Here is a 26,172-nt window from a genome sequence, read left to right on the forward strand (position 1 = left end):
AGGCAGCTGGTTCCAGAATGTAACAGACAGTGACTGAGTATGAGTTTGCAAACCAAAGTAGTGTTTCTCCATGGTTTCTGCATATTTCATGGCTGTGAGGGAATCCTCTGCTTTTTATTTCTAATTTCTTTATTTTAAAAAGTACATATATCTACTCACACTATAGTTTCTTTGCTTTGAAAGCAATTTTCTTCCTCACTCAAATGTAAGCCTCTAGATGAGAAGAACTTGAAAGGCATCTGCCTTTTCACATTTTGGCACCAACGAAGAACTGGTAGAACGTATAAAACATACTTGGGCATGAAAATGGACCTCTGTTTCTGCAAAAGTCTGACTTGCCTTCATCTTAAAATGATTTATAAGTTCACTTCTTTTTCGTTCACTCTCATAAAATTTGGTGCATTTCTGGTTAGAGGTGATGCTGGGTGGACTAGCACGCAGGCCTGCCTTCAGGTTGTTACCCCGAGTTCCTCTCCTGACTCCCCTCAGTGACAGACTGTGACTTGAAAGCATAAGTCAAATAACCCAGCTACCCCAAGTTGCTTTTTGTTAGAATTCTTTAGTCACCAGCACAACAATGAAACTAGGACAAGGTCTCTTCCAGACATATGCTGGGTCTCTTCTTTTCCAGATGCTGTCTCCCGCTTCTAAAGCACCATCAAATATGCTGGGTACATGATAGCACCTTGTCCTCACACTGAAGTAGCCACCCCATGATAGTCTTTTGATAGCACTTGGAATGCACGCAGCCTGTGTGAAGCCAGTGAGTGAAGCACATGTTGACAGGATGTGGAGGGATTGTGCAGAACGAACTGCAGTCTAGAGAGTTCACAGAAGCCATCATTATAGGGAACTGGGTGAAGGGCCCCTCTCTGTAGACCTCCTCAAAGCCGTCAGTTTCCTGCACAGCGACTCAGTTGGCCTCCCCCCTGTCTCTTTTCTTTTCTCTCTCCTTCCCTTCTCCTCTCCTCTTCTTCTCTCTCATTTCCCCTTGCTCTTCTCCCCCTTTCTCTTCCCTTATCCTTCCCTCCCCTTTCCTCTTCTCAAACCTTTATTTCCTCCCTCCCCATGGTCTCTCCTTCTCCTCTACCCCATCCAACTTAATGTTCTCATCTTTCTCTCTCCCCCACTCTCTCCTCTCCCTCCCATTCCTCATTCTCTCTCCCTTTTCCTCTTTCCATTCCCTTTTTCTCTTTCCACTTTATCCCTCCTGCTCCCATTTCCCTTTCGTTTTTCTCTTGCTTCCTCACTTCCTCCCTCCCTTTCCCTCTCCCCTCCTCCTTTGTTTTCTCTCCCTTTCTCCCCCTTCCTCTCCCTTAGCTCTCACTTCTCTCTTCCCATCTTCTCTTTCTTTTCCTTCCTCCCCCTTTTGCTTCCTTCTCTTCTTCTCTCTCCCTCCCATCTTACCTTCCCTTTCCTTCCCTTCTTCTTTCTGGCTCTCATCCTTTTATCCACTCTCGTTTGACATTGATGCTCTCCAGTGCGGATGTATTTTCACTTTTTGCCTTGTCTTCGTCTTTAAGGTACTTGTCTCCGTGGTGCTGAGCTTGGCCAGGTGGGTTAGGCCAGGTGGACTTGGCTAAGGTGTATTCTGAGGGCATACACAGAGAATTGTGTGCACATGGCTAACAGCACGTTTATTGACATTTAGGTGTTCATTTCTGCCATTTAAGTTAGACAAATCTGAAGTGTTATTTTATCCTTCCTAAGATTCCCAAATTAAAGCAACTGAACTTAGGAAGCACTTTATCAATCCTAAATAGTCACAGGGCATTTTAACAAGTAGTATTAATCTCTTTTTTTCTAGAGAAATCAATAGTATTTTGTCGATGGAGAGGCTTTTGGGTCACTTCCTCTAATTTCTCTGACGTATTAGCCAGTCCTTATAAATCTTTTCAAAGAGAAGTATTCAGACCATGTAAACCTGCATCACCCCTGAGCCTTCTGCTGTGTCCTTGTAAAGATACAAAATATTTTTATTTTAAGCTAGAGAAATAATCAGTCTATTTAGTGCTTGACTGACAACCATGAAGACCTGAGTTCAATTCCCGGAACTCAGAGAAAATCTGGGCATGATAGCACACACTAGTGACCCCAGGGCTGGGGAGGTAGAGACAGCAGACCCCGAGGCTCACTGAACAGTCTAGCTTAACTTGAGCAAGAGTTCTACAAAACAGGTGGATGATACTTGAGGAGCAACACTTATCCTGAGGTTGACCTCTGACCTCTACATACTGCACATGTCCACACATACATGTGTAGACAAATGTTTTGGTCTTGTTTCTTAGACCAGACAGATTATACTCCATGCTCCCCTGTGGAATCCTGAGGATATGCTCAGATTCAACACCTGAGGTGCTGGCTATGGTGGAGGAATCAGTGAAGCAGATTCCCTGGCTTTGTGGGACGGAGCCAACACAGACATGGGCCCTACACTCTTTGTACCATAACATGAGCAATTGAAGAAACACCCCCCCCCAAAAAAAACAAAAACCAAGTTGTTACAGAGTTTATGCCTGCCTTTACTTTGTATTTTGCTTTCATCTTACCAAGTCTGTGCTGATGAGAAGCAGAGGAAAGTTCAGGCGTAAGAGTGCTGGTCCAGGACAGGAGTGATTGCTCAGCAGCTAAGAGAACTTCTGCTCCTGTAGAGGGACCAAGTTCAGTTTCCAGAGCCCACACCAACTGACTCAAAACCACCTGTAACTCCAGGTCCAGGGAGTCGACCACTCTCTAAAACCCTGCAGGCACATGCACACACATGGCATGTACTCACACAAACACATACCCATACCCATTCATATAAGTAAAAATAAAATCGTACAAAGGAGCGAGGATCCACTTCCACTGAAATCTATCAATGTTATACAGCAATTTCTGCATTTCCTATTGTGTTAACTTCAAACATTCCTAGATAGGAGAGTGCCAAGAATAGCTAAAAGCAGAAATTTTAATGTCTTAAGAAAGACATTGATGGGAATTATAAGATGACAGTCCCAACGCCTGTCTTCTATTTCCTACACTAGCTGCCTCTGATCCTAGCTTGTGCATCTCTCTCCCTCTTTGTAGGTAACTTCTCTACGGTAGGTACTATGGTTTGAATGTGACATGTGTCCCACAGACTTGTATGCTTGGTCCTCAGCTGGCGGCATCATCTGGGGAGATGGTGGAAATTTTAAGTCTACTATAGCTAAAGGAAATAAGTCATTCAGAGCAGGCTGTTTGGTTAGCTTTGACTATCAATATGACACATCCTAGACTTATCTGGAAAGAGAATCTCAATTGAGGAAAAATTCACCTAGATCAGACTGGCCTATGGGAATGTCTGTAGAGGATTGTCTTGTTAACAGGAATGGGACTGTCCAGACCACTGTGTGCAGCATCATTCCCTAGGTAGGTGTTCCTGAGTGATTAAAGGAAGCATGCTTGCCAGCCAAACAGTGACATCCCTCATGTTCCTTGCCCCACTTCTTGGGCTGTGAAGTGAGTTTCTTGGTCAGAAGCAATGCTGTGTGGAAGAGCAAGCAGGTGTCATCAAGGCCATTCCTCAAATTCCTGTCATCCCTCCCTTGACGGTGAACTGTGACCTGAGAATGTGTGTTGGAAGAAAGCCCCATCATGTTCTAAGTTACAGTATTTATCACAGCAACAGAATGGAAGCTACCACATAGGCTTGTAGGGGTTAGGCCTTGTCCGTTCTTTCCCTCACTTCTTTCTCCCTTTTTCCCTCTCCTCCCCTGTCTGCTGTGATGTGAACAGCCCCATCACACTCTCCCCACCATAATATTCCAAAACCATAAGCTAAATGCACCTTTCCTCCCTTTGATTTGTGAATGCCAGCTCTCTGTATCAGTGTCGCAAAATCTAAGGATAAGGGCTTTGCCTAGACCCCGTTGATAGGAATCCAGAGGGGCCTTGTCTCCCTTTATGTTCTTAGATGTAGGAAAGTGTCAAGGCGAGGCCATGACTGGCAGGGTATTGACGAGTGGATGTGTGTGAGTTCTGGGTGAACAGACTGATTTGTGAATGAATTATTTGATGGAAAAGGCATCTGTTTTTGCTTGGCTTTTTGGGTACTGGGGATGGAACCCTGGGCCTCCCATCTGCTAGGCAAGTCCTCTGCTGCTTGTGCAGGAGGAGTTTTAAATGAGATGTGATCACGATTTGTTTCATTTCTGGGAAGCTGCGGATGGATTTCCCTGCCTTTCTGAAGCCGTTGGGCTGTTACAGGAAGGAGACAGTGATTTGGATTAAAAGAAATCTGAGTGTATTTGGAAAGCAAGGCCCTCTTCAGCTATTTATCACAGGAGCCACCTCATCCGTTAACACAGAGGAATGCACAAGAAAACACTCCGCAGCGTTTGTAATACTGATAAATTATTTGCTGTCTGTGTCCATCAAGAAGGGAAGAGTCAAACAAATCGGGTTCCACTTGCCATCAGGAGCCCTGGTGGTCATTAAAAGAATGAAAAAGGAGGACTGGAGAGATGGCTCAGCTGTCAAAAGTGCTTGCTGGTCTTGCAGAGAACCCAAGTTCAGATCTGAGTTCCACATTAGCTGGCTCACAACCATCTGTAACACCAGCTCCGGGGAATCTGACGCCCCCTTCTGGCCTCTATGGGTACCTACACACAACCTGTGTATGCACACACATACATATAAATAAAAAACTAAAATATAGCTGAAGAAGAAGGAAGAACTGTTTATATCTCAACATGAAGAGAACATTATGACCTGGTATTATTTTTTGAGACAGTGTTTCCCACAGCCCAAACTGATCTGGAACTTTCTAAGGATGACCTTGAACCCTTGATCCTACTGTTTCTGCCTTACAAGTGTTGAGATTGCAGGCATGTGTCACCATGCCTGGTTTACTTAGTCCAGAGATGGATCTCCCCAGAGCTTCCTGCAGGCAATTCATCCTCTCTACCAATCAATCCCCAGCCCTCGCCCTGACACAGTACTACATGGGAAGTAAATCAGCTTGTCAAAGACTATGTAGAAAAGGATGCTAAGGGTTATGATTAAAAATTTACATATACAAGTATGTGTATAATTGGCTAATAGGAAATCTTAGAAAGATAAATTATGAATAGTGGATTTTTTTTTCTAGTTTGAAGGAAGCAGTTGGGAGTGCAGGAATGGGAACACAGATTGTTTTCCCTACAGGTTTGTACATGACCTTAACTATTTGGAATATATTCATAGGTCACTTTTGCTTGTTTTTACACTTGTTTATTTACATATATTAATAGGTCAATATTCTAAAGGGAAAATTTCATGGAGTTATGAGAAAAAAATTTCTTTTTTTCCAAATAAATAATACAAGATAACCAAATCTCACTTTTTCTGTGTGCAATGTTGCTTGATAGTGTTTAATTTAAGATACAGATTCAAGCTTTGAAGATAAAAACCAAGCCGCCCCTTCTAAGCAGACGGGAAGCAGCAGAAGCTTCTACAGAAGAAACCTGTTTCTCAAGCGTTTCGCTTGGTCCGAGGTGATTGCTCACTTAGCAAAGTGCTTTCCATATAAGGATGGCAGCCAGAGTTTGATCCCCAGAACCCGTGTATAAAACAAAACAAAACAGGCATGGTAGCATGTGCTTATACTCCTGCTGTGGGCGAGACAGAGTGGGGAGGATTCCTCGGATGGCTCATACAGCCTGAGAACAGAACTGCCAGCCTAGTGACAGATCCTGGCTCCCAAAGCACAAGGTAGATGGTGCCTGGCAAACGACATACAGAACTCTGCACACACTTCCTTACATGTGCACATGCGTGCGCGTGCACACACACACACACACAGCACCATATTAAAAAAAGAAAGAATTTAATTGCAGACAAGTTGGGCAGCTCTGCGCAAATTTTGAGTACTGGGGTGAGAGAACCAGCGTAAATGAGCTGGGGTCCCCGTCCTGAGGGTAACCATTTCAGCAGGAAGAAGACACAAGTCAGCACCTGCCATTGGTTTATAACTTCAAGGCTGAATGCATGCTCAAAGGGGAAAGCCTTGGGCAGGCAAAGAGATGTTTCTTAGAATAATAATGGCAGTGAATTTTCTCAAGGGCACTTGATGGTATAAACAATTTGAAGGGCCTTGATATGTCTAATACACTGCGTCAAATTTCACTTTTTTATTGTTGCTAACTCTGAATTAATTTATACGGCTAAATTAAGCTATTATCTCTGAGAAAAAAGAAATCATTCACAAGATCCAGCCACATATTTTCCCCTTGCGTTTGCTGTTTGGTGCAACCCACTGCTCATCCACACTGTTGTGCTGAAGTGGATCCATCAGTAGTCTTTTGTGGCAAAAACAACAGAGGCTTTCTTTGGGGGGGGGGAACAATATCTCATGTAGCCCAGGTTAGCCTGGAATTTTCTAGGTGACTAAGGATGACCTCAAACTCCTGATCCTCCTGGCTCCACTTCCAGAGCATTTCTGGCATGCTATGCAAACACTCTACCAACGGAGCCCGAGCCCCACTTGCTCCAGCTCTCTAAGGCTTAGGGATTTTTGGGTTATATTTTAGAGCCACTTAGAGTCTCAGAGTTATTTGCCTTTATTATGTTGGCGGCAGCATTCTCTTATGTTCGGGCATTTAATTTTGCTAACTAGAGATGTGCTGGCAGGGTAGCTATCTAACAGCACTTATATGTCATCTTGAGAGGTCCCTCATAACTTTTGGGAATTTCACTTGAGGTTTTCATACTTCTGACACTGTGCCTTTTGATGTGGATTATAATTTTAGGCAGTATTTTCAGTCCTAAAAGCGCATATTCACATGATAAGGGAATGGAAAGGGAGAGACTTGGGGCAAGGAAGACGGGAACAGGCTGGAGGGCGGGCGCTGTAGAGAGGAGAAGAATCACAACAGGATGTAGGGACAAAGATCCCTGAAGACGCTGCCACGCTGGCACTCTGTGTGCCGCCTGCCCCAGCTGGGGTGATACGGAAGGAGCAACAGCAGCTTCGGGGAGAGAAGGGCTTACCCAGCTCACAATTCCAGGTCACAGTCCATCACTAAAGGGAAGTTGAGGGAGGGACTCAAAGTGGCTCGCCACATTACACACACAGTCAAGAACAGAGAGAAGGAAATATACCCGTGCAGGGTCAAGGCCCAGCTTAGGAAATGGTGCCTCTCACAGTGCACCTAATCTTCCTAAATCAATTAATAATCAAGGCATGCCCTACCCCCAAACATGCCTTTAGGCCAACCTGATCTAGCTCATTTCTCAATTGAAACTCTCATTCCAGTTTGATTTCATGTTTTGTCCAACTGACAGTAACAGCTAGCCAGCACATTGGCCTAAAAGTATATTAAAATTTATATTTTAAATAAAGTATGTGCTCTTCAGATTTGAACATCCATCAGCTATTATTTTATAAGTCATTTATGCTTTGATAATTTTCATTATTAAATTTTGATGTCTTCCAAAATTCTAAAAATACAAATTTTCATGTGCTTTAATATTTCTGTTTGGGTTAGAGATATGGCTTTGTTGGTAGAATGCTTACCCATCATTCACAAAGGCCTGGATTCAGCACGAACTGCTTAAACTGGTAGTGGTGGTCCAGGCCTGTAACACGAGCAAACTGGAAAATCTAGGCAGGGGTTCAGGAGTTCCAAGTCATCCGCAGCTGCACAGTCAGAGCAAGGCTACCATGGACCGACTGCACGAGACCCTGTCTCAAAAGGAATCCTTTTTCTCGTTTCATCTGGAATAGATTTTCACCCTTACTCGCAATGTACTCTTTCCCATGCAGAGGAAAATAGAAGCATCCACGAGGCTTGCTAGATCCAGAGCCAGCTTGGCAGAACGGCTTGGCGCACCTACCTGTCAGTGAATCCGAGGGCATCTTAGAGGAAGTGAGCTATCAGATGACTTGGCTCAGGTTTTAACAGACACCACCTTTCCTTCAGCCACGTGGTGCAACTTCTCTGTAACTCCGGGGAAAATCCATCCCTCTGTCTGGGAAACATCGGAGTCCAGAGACCTGCAGGGAATTCTAGGTTCTTCTTCTAGAATGAAGGGCTGGGCCAGAGAAACAGATAGTGCTTGCGGCAGCGAATGGTTTGTTTAAATGGCTTATTAGTAAGACTGTACATGCTGAAGTTAGGAGCAGGGTAGAGAGCTAGCAAATCTGGAAGCTGAGAAGATCTGCAGCTGCAGAGTGGCCTTGCTTGTAAGTGCGCACCTCTTCCGGATGTTGGCAGATCGTGGACTGTCCCTGCGCATGCTCCATACATGAAGCCCTTCGGGAGGGCGGTCCAGTCTTCTGGCTTTTCTGGCTTCTTCCTGAGTCTTACCTTGGTGCCTTCTCTGAGCACTGCATGTTCTCCAGCCGAACGACTGTGCTTTGGTTTGCTGTCCTGTGGTGAGTTGTCAGGCCCTTGTTTCCACGCACTGGTGGAAAACTCTGGACACAAAGCTCCCGCATTGTTGTCCCTGGAGACTCAGGACTCCGCAGGTCCTCTCTGAATTCAACCCCAGTTCATAGATGTGCTTGTCTTCTCTTCATATTCTAGGGAATGATGGTAATTATTTATTTACTCACCTAGGATTTAATGGGAAGTGTTTTAAAAATTGTATTACATTTATCTCTTTTGATTCATTTACTCTATGTATAAGTGTGGGACGGGTGCATGCCTGCTGTGACACACATGTGGGAGTTGGTTCTCACCTTCTGTGTGGGTCCTGGGGATGCATGTTCATCAGCTTGGAATAAAAACACATCTTTAACTGCTAAGACATGCCACTGGTTCTAAGGGGAGGTTCTAATGTTGAGGTCGCAGAGTTTCACTCTCTATCAATCCTTCCCACCATGTATAAACACATGCTATACCAAATATTTATTTTCCCAGGGTGTTAACTCTTGACTTCCTTTGATTCTCAAAGCTTTAAGATCTAATGATAAAACATGACACTTTTAGTTTGAATTCAGGTTCTTTTTCTGAGGAAAAGACACAGTTGATAACATCATTGAGTCAGAATTAATATTAGTACTTTTTTTCCAAGACCAATGAATCCATTTTCTGTATTCAGCAGCATTAGCATAATTAGCACAGTCTAAAAGTCAGCGGAGCAGCTGGCTTGGATCCTCCAAAGTTGAAGTGAAATTCAGCTTCATAGTGGAATGGTGTGGCATCCTCATTGTAAGGAAGGGAAATACCTTTAATGGGATTAATGAAAATATTTAGTCACAGCGACAAGTTTGAGATGATGAGGGCATTTCTTTATGCTCCAATTTCTTAGCAAGTGGGTTTTATGATGTTATGGGAGTTAAATGCAGTTACTGGGTGATGAGTTAAATGTGGGTCGCTACAGTATTAGATTGTGCATTCAGTACGTGGCTCAGTGAGTGCAAGTGAAAGATGGTGGTAACGTGTTGCAGTTTACTTCCACATTACTTGGGTAAGCTAAGCATCACTCTTCATTTTAATTCAAATATATCATATATGATTCTTAGGAATTTCTTTGTGGTTTAATAAAAATACATTTTAAAAATAAAACTGAGGCCTGGAGAGATGGCTCATTGAGTAAAGTAGCTTGCTGCATGGGCATGAAGGTCTGAGTTCAAATCCTCAGGATTGACCTAAAAACCGGGGTAGCCATGTAACTAATCCCAGTTCCGTAGGGGCCTGGAAGACAGGAGGATTGCTAGGGCAGCCATCTTAGCTCCAGGTGTAGTGAGAGACCCAGTTCAGTCTCAGAGGGAAAAAGGGAGGAGTTGTGATGGAGCAAACCATTCAAAAATCTTCTCTGGCTTCTGAGCAAGCATGTATGGACCTACCAGTATGAGAATACATCACATATACTCATCTCATACATCCACACATGTGCACACACATGCATACACACACACACACACACACACAGATACCACACCAAAACACCAAATATAATAAAGTAACGTTGGACCCCATGTCACTTAGAATTATAATATTAATTACATTATTGAAAACAAAATTCAACATAGTTAAATGGGAAAACATTCTTAAAAAGAAGGAAGAATGTATGGACTAGGTCTTCATTTCAAAACTTAACAGAACTCTAAGGGAAAACAACCTGAATTGTGATTTTTTTTTTTTTTTTGGTAAATAAAGCAACAACCAAAGAAAGTACCCAGAAACAAATACAATGCAAGATTTTCACACCAAAGTGGTGGGGACACAAAACCTTATTGAGCATGGTCGAAAGAAATTAAGAATAACCAACAAATAAAATCCTCTGATTTCATGAACTGGAAGGTTCAGACCACAAAGGTGGCTGTATCTCCTGCAGTGACGCAGTATTAGCCCAGGTCCCCTCTATATCCTGGCCAGTTTTCTCCCAGAAATTTACAAAATAATGCTGAAATTCATACAGGAACACGAAGTAGGTAAGACAGACAAAAACATCTGAAAAAAAATGAAGTTGAAAGTTCACAATCCTGATTTCAAATTGAACTATGGCCCTATAGTAATCAAGACAGTAATGTGCATTAAAGAAGTGTGAATTCAGAATGTGTAGACAAACCCCCTTGTTCATGGCTAGTGGATTTTTTTTTACCCAGGTGCCAAGACATTTCTGTGAGGGGAAGATAAGTCTTTTCCTAAGTAGTGGTCAGGCAGTTCTCAGTACTCATGTGTAAAAGAGAAGACTAATTCCTACCACACGACACAAACATTAACCCCAAAGGAATCGTAGAAAGAAATGTAAGAGCTAAGACTATAACAAAATTTACCATATGATAAACTTTTTGCTTGCTAGGATTAAAGTGTTTTCTTAGATCTGACGTCAAGAGAAACACTTGCTGTTTCTGCAGGAGCCCAGAGTTTGGTTCCCAGCTCCCACTCCGTGTGGCTCCCAAGCCCTTGTGGCTCTAGCTTTAGTGCGTCTGCGGCCATCTTTTGGTCTCTGCGGGCACCCGTAGTTACACACAGACACGCATTTTTTAAAAAATCATCTTTTGAAAAGATAACCTACAGAATGGGAGAAGATACTTGCACGTAGTTATAAGATAGGGGACTTCTGATCAGGATACACAAAAACCTTGCACACTCTTTAACGGTAGAAAGACAGGATGGAGAGAAGGCTTTGTGGCGGAAGCACTTGCGGATCTGTCCTGAATTCGGTTCCTGGCACCCAAATCAGGCGCTTATAACCACCTTGTAACTCCAGCCTTAGGGGATCTGACACCTTTTCTGGACTCTAGACACCTGCGTTCACTTGCACATAATCACATACAGACACATAAATAAATAAGAAAATAAAAAGGCAAATCACTGAGCTGAAAATATGGGGCAAAAGTCTGCGTATGTATCCCCCCAAAGAAGATAAATAAGTAGCTAATCTGAATAGAAAAAGAGACCCAGTATTGTCATCAGCCTTCGGGAAATTGAAGTGAAAGTTATAATGAGGCTATCAATATCCAGCAGAATGTCTATGGTTGAAATAAATAGGGACAATGGTAAATGCTGGCAAAGATGGAGAGGGGTTGGAATTCGTAGATACAGTTATTGAAAATACTAATAATAGATTTTTCCATTTGATCCAGTAATTCTCCTAGGTATCTACACCAAGAAAAACGCAAACGTGTTTTCATAAAACAGTCCTTGGTTATTCATAGAAAAACGTGGAATCAACTTAAGTGCTCAATAACCAATAAATAAACAAAGGTGATATATCTGCATGATGGAAAATTATTCTGTTGTAAATAGTGGAGTATCAATCTGTTTCACATCATTGGTGACTTTTAAAAATAATTATACTAGGAGAAAAAGGTCTGTCTCAAAGCCATTTATTAAATGTGTGAAATAAAATGAATTCGTGGATACAGAATGGAGAATAGCGGCTGCCTATGAGTGGCTAGGTTGGCAGGGTGGGTAACAGCTGCCTATTTCAGCAGGCTTCTCCTTTGGAGTGTTGAAAATGTGTTAAAATTGGATTTTGATGATGGTCACACAAAACACCATATTTATGGGTCGATATGGTATTTGACTTACACCTCAATAAAGCTGTAAATTGAGAGATGACAATGGATTTCAATGCATTAAATTCTACTTAAATTGTCTCATAGATTAAAATATTTTAGATCCAAAAGGAAACTTAGCAAGCATTCACTTGATTTGTCTTTATCAGGGAGATGAAGGGACTGGAGACTGGAGAAATTAATTTGTCAGATGATATGAAAGCAATTAGTTGAAAAACCCAGAAAAACCCACCTTACACTGGAATTCTTTAATCAATAGTTGGTAAATCCCACTGAATCCATTTATATAGCAAAATTATGGTGTAGACGTGGTAATAACTCATAACTTAATTAGTGTGATCCATCAAAGCAGCCGTATGTGGGTCGAGTTAATTTTTGTGTAGATGAGATCAAAATGCCAAAACCAGCAAGGAAGAAAGTATAGATAACCCCAAACAATAAACACAGGCCAGGCATCCCAACAGATGTCAAACAAGATGCATACTTCCGGAGTGGGAGTCTGTTTAGTTTCTGTGCTGTAGCAGCAAGCATCAGTATCTAAAACATACTAAGTAACCCTGGTAATATTTTAGTTTTAAACTAAGGGGTAAGTCCTTAATTCTTACAGAGCATATTTTTTCTAAGTTAGAATAATTGCTTCCACATTGTGGGTTCACATAAAAAGAGAATAAATTATCTTTGAAAAAAGTTTGAAATATTTTTGCCATTTGCACAGACAGGTGATGGGCAATTCAATTTTCCTTCCAAACCCTGTTGCTGTACTTAGTTCTCTGTGTTAGGATTTAATATTTCAATCTTCTCTACATGGAGTTTTCCATTAATTCAAACTTTGCAAAAATAATTACCAAATTTTCAGAGCCATGTAATTAAAGATTGGGAATGAGTAGGCCTCGGGCTATGCACTTCTCTGAGGGGAATTCATTTGGCTTGTGAAACTTAATTTTTTAAATAGTGTGTGGGTGCGTGTGTGTGTGTGTGTGTGTGTGTGTGTGTGTGTGTGTGTGTAGGCATGGTGCACATGTGGAGGTCAGAGGACAGTCTTGAGTTTTAACCCTTGCCACACATCTTGCTTGATGCTAGGTATACTGTTTTTTGCCACGGTGTACACCAGAGTAGGAGAATGGTAAGCTACCTCTTCTTTTGTCCGTCTTCCCACCTTGCTGTAAGGGCACAAGGATTGTGGTCACACACCAGTGCACCTGGCTGTACACAGATTCCGGGATTCAAACTCAGGTTTTCATGTTTCTGTGGAAGCATGTTACCTTCTAGGCCATTTCTCTAGCCCATGAAACTTAAGAAAATATGAATTTTACATCAGTATTTAGATTGTGCTTTTTGTTTAAAATTTTTTAAAAAAATGGAAGGCTTTGGAAAAATGAGTCTCTGTCCTAGAATGATGATGATCAGGCTTGGGTACGTGGAGGCTGACTGTGTGGGCTGTTTGCACATTCCCGGATGCTGGCTGCGCTTACCCTTTGCTCCCGGAAGCCACAGTCATATGTATTGTACCTGCCAACCCTGCCAGACATCTGCTGTCATGCACAGCACAGTGTTCTAGGTTGGAGACAGGCCAGCACGTGGTGACTTCACTAGAGTATTAAAGATCTTGAACACCCATGCTATAATACTACGTCATAGGCCAGAGCTGACGTCATTCACCTGTTATGAAGCTATGGGAAGCACTGACCACCTAGCCCATAAGACAAAAGTACAGAGTGCCCATTATATCTGATACTTATAAAGATAAAAAAGACCGTCACTGGATCTGGAGAGATAACATTTCAGAGCACTATTCTTGCAGAGGACTTGAGTTCAGTTCCTAGCACCCACGTGAGATGGCCCACAACCACCTGTAATTCTAGCTCCAGGGGACTTGATGCCTTTCTCTGTTGGGTACCTGTACACACACACACACACACACACACACACACACACACACACACTCATAAATAAAAATAAAGTCTTTTTAAAACAGTGTCATAGTTTTAAATTAATTTATGATACTATATACTTTTTATTAATTTCTTCTCTGCCAACTCGTGCACGTATGGTCACATGACTCCCTCTGCCTTCTCTTTTTCTCCTTTCTCTTCCAGCATCTGTCCATCCTCCTACCAAGTCCCTATCCCACTTTCAAGTCTTTATTTTGCTTTGCTTTTTGCTTCGTGAGCCACTTTGTTTAGCCAGGACCCGCCATGGGCATGGATGAGAAACCATCCACTGGAGCATGAGGAATCCACCAGTAGCCACATCACTGGCGATAATAGCCCCCTCTCCCCATCCTTTTAGAGTGTACGCTGACCTTGGAAATCATTTTCATGTGAAACCATACGCCATGGCAGAAGACATATCTTAGCTGGAAACATGAACAAGGAGAATGGGTCCTAAGGAGTAAGTCAGCTTGGCTTCTGGTTTGCACATGCATCCACCCACACATGTGCCCCTGAACATGCATGCAAAACAAATCACATCAAGTGTAAAGCATACTAGAAATCCAAGCACATTTAATTATTTATTGGATCTGGTGATTGATAGGTTCAAAAAAAAGGGGGGGATGGTGAGAAAAGAAAAAAAGAATCTTAATCTTAATGGTGTAAATATCACAACGAACTCTACTGAAATAAGAAAAGGGATGTTCCCACAGACAGCTCCCTTCTAGGCAAAGCACTATGATAAGGAAAGTAAATGAGACATAAATATTGAACAGGGAGGGCCCAAAGCATTGCTAACTTATTTCTAAAAGTTTGAACAGAAAGTTGCCAGGAAACAGACCCCTGCAATCAACCCTCTGTGCTTCACACGCAGTCAGTTATACATACGTGCTACCTGGGCACAGTAAAGGTACTTAAAGATAAAATCCTTTGTTTACACAGTGCTCAAAAGTTATATTCTGATGGTGCCATTAACATATGATGAGGATGTAATAAAAATGTCCTAGTTTAGAACAAAGAATGTAAAGGATTGAACCGGGAGGTGGTGACCCACACCTTTAATCCCAGAACTCAGGAGGCAGAGGCAGGCAGATCTCTGTGAGTTCGAGGCCAGTCTGGTCTACAAGAGCTAGTTCCAGGACAAGCATCAAAGCTACAGAGAAACCCTATCTCAAAAAAAAAAATTCAAGTATTGAGATCTTTGACTCTGAATCAGTAACATTCTATATGATGATAGATTTTTTTAAAAAGAAAGAAAAGTAAAACTATAATTTATGCAAAGCTGTACTAATTAAAAGTTTTAATTTTTATTATTTGTAAGCAGGGAAGGAGGTAGAATTGTGGATATATGTATGCATGTAGAGAATATGCACATATGTATATATATACATATTTTATATGTATTTTCATAAGAAGGCACATCTGTAAAAATCTGAGTTTTTCATGAAATATAAATTTTATTTGTGTGTATGTGGGGAGTATGACGCCTGTTTGCATGCTTTGTATGTGTGCATCAGTAGGTGTATGGCGGTCAGAGGACAACATTTGGAGACTATTGGTTCTTTTTTCACCTCTGTGGGGTTCTGAGGACCAGAAATTGGTCATTTGGCTCTGACTGCAAGTGCATTGACCTGTTGAGCCATCTCATCAGCCCAAGCTTAACTTTCTTGGTGGCATCTAAGTGGATCATCAGTAAGTATTTTGTGTTCTTGAAAAGAGATTTTTGCCCACCTCCCTTTTTCAGCAAGCACACAATGCTTGCAATTTAACTAAATGCTGAATATAGGAAGAGAAACAAAACAACTGTAATTTTTTTCTCTCGAATTTTGGCGATTTATTACATATAACATCTTTAACATCACAGTTTACATTGTATGGTTTATTAAAATCGTATTATTTTGTGTATGTTAATTGGTTTTGAAGGTTTAATGCTTACTCTTGATTTCCTTGGCTTTTACTCACTTCAGGGTTATGTGGGGTTGAGGAGCATGTGGAGGGAGCTTATTCTAAAATAAAATAGAATAAATAACCTCTTCGAGTGTGAAGAGACACTCTGGGTAATTGGCAAGATTTTAACTACCAGCTAAAACCTCTGCAAAAATGGATCGACTTCCAATTTATTTGACTCTGTCCATTTCCTTGGTCGTTTTGCGTTTTCGCTTGTGTTCAAAGACATTTAATGAAAAATAATGGCTGTTGCAGTGTGCGGGGACATTGCCGTCAAATCTTGGCTGGATTTTCAGAAAGCATTCCTCCTCATAAACTGCCTCCCTAATGAGTTGTGTTGCGTCTCCACTGGCTTTGCAGCATTTAGCCTGTGCTTTCCCCAACTGGCCCCAGATGGAAAATATTCTCTTGAAATTGGATGGCTTTTTAAGTGTTGCTCTCCACAGCCAGCTCAAAGCAACAACAAAACGCAACACCAACAACAAAAATCAGCTGAACAGAATGCGTTTGATAGCATGATCCATACTGCTCCCCGACATCCTATGTGGTTGAATGCTTTTTGCTTTGGGCAGTTGGGATTTTTCTAATTTAACTAACTCATTAACATTAGCAGCTGACACACTGCAGAAAATTTTTCCCCTAGTCACATCTCAGTATTCTTCCATTCCACTGGGCTTATATGCATGTTGTCTTTATTTATTTTTATTCTTGCTATTGGTTGTTTATTTATTTTAAGATTTCCTTATATAACTCTTTTATTTCTATTCTGATTTTCATGCAGTGCAGAGCTGTTTTGTATAAGGAGTTTAAAACATTTCTTCAGGCAATACATGAAGGAGAGGAAGGAGAGGCAGAGGAGGGAGCGTGGGGAGCCCCTCCCCCCTTTTTGTTTTAGACAGGGTTTTCCTGTGTAACAGTCCTAGCTGTCCTGGAACTAGCTCTTGTAGACTAAGCTGGCCTCGAACTCACAGGGATTTACCTGCCTCTGTCATCGGAGTGCTGGGATTAAAGGCATGCGCCACCACTGCCTGGCGCATGGGGAGTCTTTAAAAGAATGCTTGAGGAAGAGGGAGCTGGGAGACACCCATGGTGCTGCTGTCCGGTGTGTACAGTCTAGACAGCCACTGGCCATACCAGAGTGTCAATAAAGGCACGTTGTCTGAGTTAGCTCCACCCAGAGCTAATCCTCCTAGCAAAAATCATTTCTTAATTAATCCACTATTAATTTTACATTGCCTTTGACCAGTCAATATAAAAATCTCTTCTTAGACTTCAGGTATCCTAGAAATTTGAACATATTCTTGTTTCCTTCCTTCCCTCACCTCTTCATTTTCCTTTCTTCCTTTCTCCTCCCTTCCATACCTCTTTCTCTCCCTTCCCCCTCTCTCTTTCTTCTTTCCCTTCCTGTCTCTCTTTCTTTCTTCTACCTCACTTCTTTCCTACCTATCTTTTGACTCTTATTTTCCATGTGCTTTCATTATAGATGCACACCACCATACCTGGCTATTATTTCTGTTATTTTTTTAATCTTAAAAAAGTGGTCTGGCTTTGACCTGTTGGGATGATTTTACTCTGAACTTACCCATGATCATTTTCTTGTGTTTAGAAAACATGTATGTGTGTATGTGTTTGCTGTATGTTTGTGTGTATATGCACATATGTCGAGGCCAGAGGTTAATGCCAGCAGAATTCTTCTGTCATTCCTCACTTATGTTTTAAGACAGAATCTCTCACTGAACTTATTGCTTATCCATTTCACTAGGCCGACTGGCCAGTGAGCTGCAGAAATGCTCTTGTCTCTGTTTCCCCAGCTCGGGATCATAGGAGTGTCTGCCACTCATGTCCTTTACATGGTTTCTGATCCAGACTAGGATTCTGATGCCTGCATGGCAGTCACTTTCCTTACTGAGATGTTTCCCCAGCCCCTGCTAGCAAATGTTACCATTCCTGGTGTGGGGATGGTGATTCCACTGGGCAGGTAAGCGGCCAGGACTTCTGTTGTCACCGTATTGCTCATTGTGGGTTGATCCTTATTGTCCTGGAATGGTAACATTATTCAGTGCTTATAGAATATTGTTTCCAAGTAATTTGGATGTCATTTCTACTCTTATATTACATGATTGACAGCTTGAAGTATGTGAAAGAATTAAGCAAACCAAGCAGGCAGGCGAACTCGTCTATCCTAGGAATTTTACAAAGATTCTCATTCTCCCTGGGGACATTCTTCTTGAGCTGTAGTGAAACATAAAATCATCACCTAGTGTCTTTACTGATTTTACTATGTATTCTAGAGGGTTGATCAATATTCTAATATTTAGTCCCGACCACCTACTGTTTGTCAATCACTGGAAAAAAATACTCAAGTTAATTGTCTTATTAATGGAGTTTTCCTTATTAGTGGTGGTTTATAGCTCAACCACTGAGAATTAAATATATTAAAGAATTTGTTGAATGTTATTAGCTAGTAAGAAGTGGCTTACCTCATGGCTAGTCCTTCTTCCACATGACTTTCAACATAGGGGTTGGGTATTTATGTAGTAAGCTAGTAAGAAGTGGAGATTAAAGCCTGTGTACCCTTTGTATTTAGGATGAGAGTTTGTAGTTGGTGACTATGACTTGGCACTTTTTGTGGGCACTCTTTTGCTAGCTAACTTTATCTTCAAGAAAGGAATCTTCCTCCAGGCACACAGCTCTTTTCTAGCCTCTTCTCATGGTCTCTCTGCATGGAAGGATGTTCTGCATTGTCTTGCAAAGCTGCATTTATACTCTAGCCGTTCTATATAAAAAGGTTCTGTTGGTAGGTGTGATTCAAGGTTGCAACACCTACTAAAGATATCTCCTAATGCCATTGCCTATCACTCCTTGGGATTATTTCTTTGTTTGCTTACTCATTATTGATATATTCTTACTAGAAGGTTCCATGGAAGCAAGGACTTATTCTTTCTAGTCATACGTGTAAGTGTCTCTCTCTGTGTGTGTGTGTGTATGTGTGTGTGTGTGTAGAAAGTGAGAGAGAGAGAGAGAGAGAGAGAGAGAGAGAGAAAGAGAGAGAGGCCAGAGCTACAATGCCCAGTGTCTTCCTCTATCACTTCCCATTTTATTGTTGGAGACAGAGCCTCTCAATGAATCTGAATTCACAGATATAGAAATGACTGGATGGCCAGTGAGCCCCAGACATCCCTCCATCTCTGCATCCCTAGCACTAGAATTCCAGGCACAGTATTGCTCTTAGTTTTAATGTGGGCTCTGGGGAATCCAACTCCGGTCTTCATGCTTGCATGTCCACCACTTTACCAGAAGAGCCATGTCTCCATGGTGAGTCCTTCTTATACATATATGCTTTCAACATCTGGGGCTTGGATATTCTATGTAGTAAGCACTCAGAATATACATGCTGTCTGTGAACTAATGGCCTATTGTGTTGGGGAGGATTACAGATGAGGAAAGTATCTATTTGATAGAGGGGGAGGTGGGCATCCCCAGCAGTCTCCCTGTGTCACAGCTACTCTTATCCAGGCCAGTCTTAGCCACCATGACTAAAGTCAAGGAGGGAAAAATGGGCTGCCACATGGCAAGGGAGAAGTCTGAAGGACAGGTTCCCAAACAGCATCAGTTGACAAACACTTTCCCCTATGGCGATAGAACTAGTATCTAACATCTTCGTTTGAAAATACACACATACCTTTAGAATTTATTACGTGTAAGAGACTATCTTGGGTATGAAGGGTGGTGAATGTTCTGTAGTGATAGGAGCAGCATGCTGCGTTCCCACCACCTGGCTCCCAACCAGCTTTACTCAAAATAATTACATGGAAACTATTCATTTAAACACTGCCCGTCCCATTATCTCCAGCCTCTTACTGACTAACTCTCATATCTTGATTAACCCATATCTAGTAATCTGTGTATCACTACAGGGTTGTGGCTTACCAGGAAGATTCTAACCTATGACCATCTCAGGCTGGAGCTTCATGGTGTCTGCCTGACTCTGCTTTCTTTCTCCCAGCATTCTGTTCTGTCTACTCAAACCCACCTAAGGGCTGGCCTATCAAAAGGCCAAGGCAGCTTCTTTATTTAACCAATGAAAGTAACACATAGACAGAAGACCCTCCTACATCATTGTTCTATGAAAATTGGTAGAGAAAGGGAATCCTCACCTAATGTATTTGTTGTGAAGATCTTCTGATGAAAGTAAGACGGGTCCAGTGCCTGAACTGGGAGCAGGGGGATCATGCAGGATGGTGTGAGAGTTAAGATAAAAGCAGACTTATCAGAATTCACTTAGGGTTGGGGGGGCTCTAAAGACCTGTTGGCAAGATGTAGGCTGTTTTACTTTCAATGGTATTGCTGGGGAGAAAAATAACTTGACAATAAGCAACTTGTGCTAGATAGAGTTTGTTTTAGCTCACCCTTCCAGTGTATAGTCCATCACTTCGGGGAAGTCACCATGGCTGTGGTTTGAGATAACTGGTTATATGACATCCTTAGTAAAGAGGAGAGATGAATGCACACATGCTCACTTGTATACCGCTTTATTTCTCTACTCTTAAAGCATTCAGGACTACCTGCATAGGGACGATGGAGGAAGAATCCAGAACTGAGTCCATTCACTTAACAGAGTGGATGAGCTTTGGGTAGACTCTGTAGAATCCATCTAGGTTAATCTTTGTGATGGGAGAAACCAGAAACAAGAGGTTGCATGTGACTATAAGGTCAAGTACAGATACAGGCTAGACTTCTAACAATTGAGAGTGGGGACACATAATCATTTCAGTTTTATGCCTGTACCTTCAGTGTTTTACCAAGGATGGGAAGAGCTCCCATCCTGAAGAGCTAGCTATAGGCAGTTATTTATTGCTGGCTTAGGAGGCGATGTTTTCTTCAGTGGTATAGTCACTGGTAAGTTGCCATGCTTTAGTAGATAACTAAACTAAATCATAAAAGCAACTCAGTAAGATGCATACACATGCACACACATACACACAAATGGACAACAGAGTAGGAAGGGGATGTGTTGGGAAAGAGAGACTCAGTGTGAGAGGGAGGGGGATGAGACAAGGGAAGAGGGGAGAAAATAACCACAATTTATTATGTGTGAGTGTGAAACTGTCAAAGAATAAACAAACAAAAAAACTAATTTGTATAGCTTTTTGTCACAACATTCTCTATCTGGCCTACTTGGCTATCTTGTTTTGTAGGATAATATGTGATTTCTATATTTTCAATGGTTCTTTGAACCATCAAAGGCATAGTGAATTTTATTCAGTAGTTGTTAAGATTACCTGTTGATATTTATAATTCGCTGTAAGTTATAATCACTATTCAACAGTTCCCTCATTGTTCCAGTGATAGAGTTAACAGTTGAGAAAAAAACAGACATGCAGAGAGGTTGATGACTTGCTCATGGCCATGTGGCCAAGGGGTAAGGAAATAGAGTCAAATCCATTTCTTTTTTAAAAATATACACATTTTATTAGTTATTTTTGAGTTTCACATGTGTTTACAATACATTTTGATTATATTTACCTCCCATCCCTGTCCTTATCTTTCCTAGGTCCATCCTTCATTCTCTCAAAACCTCTCATTTCCTTTTTAAAAGTTAACACACGGACTGGACCTTGTGCTGCCTGGATACTCATGGGTGAAGTCACCAAGGCACATTCTCATTTTTTTTTTTTTTTGGTCCTTTACAATTGATGAAACTTGGAACCTAATACATGTGGTGGACTCTTATTAAACAAAAATTCTTGCTCATTTGAGAAGCAGCATCGATGTAATCCTTGATGAGCCGTATGCTAAATGTAGTGTTCTATAAATAGGTGCTGTCCATGTTGACATCATCCAGAGTTTACTGATCTGGCTTCCTCAAAACCAATGGATCTATCTTCCAATGCTCAAAAAGTTGAAATGACATTTCAAGAGATTTATTCTAATTTCAAAACGATATATCTCCGTGGGAGTCTTTGCTTGTGAGTGCAGTTCCCCAGGGAGGCCAGAGGAGCACATCGGATCCCATGGAGTCGAAGTTCCATGTGGTTGTGAGCTGCCAGATATGGGTGTTGGGAACTGATTTTCCAACGCAAAACCACAAGACAAGTCGGAGGTCTAATCATCTCTCTAGCTCTGAGCTTACATGACATTTTGACAATTAAATGTTGACAATAATATACAAGTTTGGGGTTCTCCTTGCTGGATCTAAGGCTCAGCAGTTGTTGATTCTGGAGTGTGGTTTTCTGGGATTGAGCTCATGGGCTTTGCAGACAGCCAGCACCTGTCTGCGCAGAAAGAGACTTGTTCTGGCAGATGGAAAGAGAACAGGTATGGAGCAAGTGTGGCGTGATGCAGACCATTTGCTTTTGGCCACAGTCTGCTGATATAACGCGCCAGCCCGTCCCCCAGCCCTGTAAGCACAAGCTATAAAAAATACACACACCTCCACAAAGATGGCTCAAGTGTGTGCCCCTGAGAGAAAGTCTTGTGAGCCGAGAGGCCTCGCAAGTGTTAGACTTACTGTTTGGGTCTGGGTACTTTTTTGGCCCTAGTTTCTGGTAGGAACATTGCAAAATGAAAAGTTTAAACACTGTACTTGATCACAAAACCCATGTTCACTTTTTGCAGTGGCCGTGGAGACAGACGGGGGATTCTGATAAATTGCAAAGGAAAATCCATCACTCACCCATGGAGGGGAAGAGACAGCTGTATAAAAGGGACTTTGGTAAAAGACTCTCTCTGGACAGCAGTCTTGTGGTAAGTGCTAATATTCACTGACCACTGTATGTGTTTTGGCTTCAAATACGTTATTCTTTGACTGTTATTTCCTGAATGCCCAGCTCCTAAAATCCTGATTCCATTTACCCCATTAGCAACACCCCTTGGGATTTGGGCTCATTTATTTTTTACAAACTCAAAAGCCAGCAAATTATTGGAATGTTTGTGCAGTGTCTTAATAGGTAAATGTCATAATCTGTCAATATTACATATAATTGCATTAATTCTGGCTGAAATAGACATTAGCCTATACAAAAATGTGCCTGTGCCTTGGATTCAAATGCCAGGCCTATATGTAGTTGCTCCAGCATGCAGTTAATTATGGAGCTGAACAAAAACTCAATACAGCTCTTAAGTGTTGAACAGTCTAGAAAGTGGCCAAGGGCTTTATTTCATACTATGTAACATTTCTTTCTGAGAGATCTCACTCTGGTGGACATTATTCTTTTTTTTTTTTTTTTTTTAAAAAGCTGGATTTAGCATGTGTGCATACGCTGTGCATGTGTGTGTATGTGTGTGGCGAATTCACGTGGAGATCATAGAACTGCTTCCAGGAGTCCAGTTTGCATTTCACCTAATTGGAGCAAATTCTCTCTTGTCTTGGCTGCTTGCTGTGTATTCCTGGCTAGCTGTCCCTGGAACTTCCCACTGGTTCCCTGGTCTCCACCTCCCATCTTGTTATAGCAGCCCTGGAATCTCAGCCTAACACACCATATCCAGCTTGTTACGTGGGTTCCGGGACCAAACTCAGGTTTTCAGGCTTGCTTGGGAAGCACTTTTTACCAACCGCAGCCTCTTGCTGGCCCAGTGGACATCATTCTTAACAGCCTGGTTGGGTTTCCCTCGGTGTGTGAGGATCTGGTTAGCGCAAGGAAACAGGTTGTCTCTGTGTTTAGAAGCTGGACTTTTCCACAGGCTCTGGATCAACACATGTAAGTTACCTCTTCTGTTCCGTGATACATGTGACCAGAGCAGGAAATCAGATGAAGGCCCTCCCTGAGCCCAGTTCGCTCATTAGGGAACTATAGATTGCTCTTGGGCCCCTCTTTTGTGTGAGCATCAGGGCTGTGCTGTGCTCACAGCAACTGCTCTAGAGACTGCTATGTGGAACATGGCTGATAAAGCGTCGTGGGAGCTTAGGGATCATGAGCACCTGCATGCTATTCACTGCCAGGTGTGATGGCAGTGCTGGGAAGTGGAGGCAGGTGACCTCTAAGACTGCTTGGACAGCTTGGCCCAACTGGTTCTGTCAGGTGCAGGCTTGTGAGTGACTCTTTCTCAAAACTGACCGTGGTGGACAGGGGTGCCTGGGCAATGCTCAGATCGCCCGCTGGTCCACTCTTACACATATACACATGCACACGCACCTCCGTATCCAAGTTCACCTCCCTCATCCCACACAACTGATGAACGGGTTTATCAGTTATACCCCTTCAATTCTACTCTGAGTCCAGAGTCCAGTTTTTAAATCTGCAGACTTTGTTATTTTCCTTGTGATCATGCCCACTTCCCTTTCAAGCTTTTCATGAGTGAGGCTCTGGACGCTGAGAAGGGAATATGCAAAGCATCCTCATGTCAAGTTCTTTCATGTGACCCTGAACCTGCTGCCGACTGTAGACTTTGTGTTGACCAGCTTGATATTAAAGGCTGCAGATGCTGGTAATGCTTTAAGTGTTCTTTTCTGTGGTTGCAGCCACACCTCACACACCAGATCCTGTGTTATCTTCATGGAAATGGGTAAATGAGGTGTGTTCTCATGTGTCCATTCCCTTTACAACTTCTGGGAAAGCTGGTATACAGGGGTATTTTCTCAGCCTCTGTTGCAGGAGAAAGTCTTCATGAACATTGCCACGCCAGTCTGATCTGTCTAGGTTTAGGCAGAGACAGAGACAGCAACAGCCATATGGTATGATGGAAACAGTTCAAAAGGATTCTTTTAATCCAGAAATAGCATCCTGGTTGGTTGGTCTCCAGAGCCACCCATTTTTGCTTCTAGTCTCAACTAATATGCAAATATCCTGTAAAGACAAACATGCCAAGCTATTGTCTTTCAGTACTTGATAGTACCAGTCCTTAATAAAAGACCACTGACCAATTCAGAATGTGAGCCAGAAGAATGGAATTCCATGGACGCTGTTGGTAAAAAGAATATGTGTAGTTATTTATTTTGTGTGCGTGCACATGTTTACATGGCAAGGCATGTACGTGGAGGCAGGGGACGACTGCCTGGGGTCAGTTCTCTCCTTCTATTATGAGGGTATTGAGAATTAAACTTAGGTCCTCAGGCTTGGTGGCAGCCTTGGTCCTTTTACCCCCTGAGCTATCATATTGACACCCACCCTATTTTTGAGACAGGGCCTCACGTTGGCCTTGATTTTCTTTTTTTATTTTTTTTCTTTTTTTATTTTTTTTAGAAAGTAATTTTATTAAATTATAAAAAGTTTCCATTTACGCCCCTCCTCCCAACGCCCTCCCACTCCCCCCCTCCCTCTCCTCCTCCCTCTTTGTCCCCAAGGGCAGTCAGGGTCTCCTGCCCTGTGGGAAGTCCAAGTTCCTGCCCCCTCCCTCCAGGTCCAGGAAGGAGACTGGTGGGCCAGCAAGCCACAGGGATCCCCTGCTCTGGGATTACAAGCATATACCACCAATGACAGTTTGTTACATGGGTTCTGGGGCTCCAATCCAGCTCCTCCTGCTTGTGCACTGAGTGCTTTACCAAATGTACTATCTTGCTGGCTCCCCTCTGTTTTTTGAGACAGGCCTCTCACTGACCTGGAATTTATCAAGTTGGTTATACTGGTCAGTAAGTCCCAAGGATCTGCCTTTCCTTGCCACCCCAGCACGGAGATTGTAAGCTTGTTCTGGTGAGCCTGGTGGGTTTTGTTTTTTCTTCCTACATTCATTCTGGCAATTGAACTCAGGTCCTTGTGCTTGCAAGCCGAATGCTTTACCAAATGAACCAGCCTTGTAAAACTCATTTGAATCCAGATTGGTAAACTAGGGATATGTTTGCTCTGTAGTTTATTGCCTAATATAAGAAATAGTTCAGACTCAGAGAAGTTACCTGCTTTTCCTAAAGCTAACCAGAAGAATAGGATCAGGCCATCTCTCATTTCTATTCTTTATTTTTCACTAAATATTAACCCAGGAAGAGATGTCCTTTGGGGAAATTAGGTGGATGAAAAGGAAGCATGGAGTCTTCACAGCTCGAGACTCTAGGGCAATAACCATTATGACCAAAGTGAGCTGGGAGACCCAGTGGTGATTCCCTCATTTAAACTTTGCAGAAGAAATTTCCTCCTCATGTACCCTAAGAATAAGGTACTATTAACTTTAGTACCTTTTTTATTCTACTTAGTCAAATCATGAAATGTTGAGTTAGAAATTATAGCGCACTTATAGTGGCTCTTAAACATTTTTTTTTAGGCTGGAGAAACCATAGTATGAAGGAACATGTAGTTCAGATGAAGAAAAACAAAGAACGAAAACCAGTTTATATCCTTTAGTGAGAACTTGAAGGATTGGCACAGAGGGATTTGAAGTGTGTGTGGT

General features: G+C 42.1%; 1 protein-coding gene and 1 long non-coding RNA gene across 4 annotated transcripts in view; one reads left to right on the plus strand and one right to left on the minus strand.

Moving 5' to 3' along the window:
• The window catches only part of Nckap5 (NCK associated protein 5), a 912,731-nt gene that overhangs the window by 96,744 nt on the left and 789,815 nt on the right, over positions 1-26,172 (plus strand). For all 3 annotated transcript variants that reach the window (XM_085688321.2, XM_087906588.1, XM_048443779.3), the window contains exon 2: positions 22,474-22,602. In XM_085688321.2, coding sequence (XP_085544447.2) covers positions 22,534-22,602 — 69 coding nt within the window. In that variant the 5' untranslated portion in view covers positions 22,474-22,533. The remainder of the gene's footprint in view (positions 1-22,473; positions 22,603-26,172) is intronic.
• LOC146895005 (uncharacterized) lies at positions 1,414-8,341 on the minus strand. The gene is made up of 3 exons (XR_015001462.2): positions 7,840-8,341; positions 2,550-2,645; positions 1,414-1,591 (listed from the first exon to the last, which is right to left on the minus strand). It is a non-coding gene; the product is annotated as an uncharacterized LOC146895005 (long non-coding RNA).

Source organism: Myodes glareolus, chromosome 5 (assembly GCF_982192425.1).
Source record: "Myodes glareolus chromosome 5, mMyoGla1.1, whole genome shotgun sequence".
In the NCBI taxonomy this organism is placed as follows: domain Eukaryota; kingdom Metazoa; phylum Chordata; class Mammalia; order Rodentia; family Cricetidae; genus Myodes; species Myodes glareolus.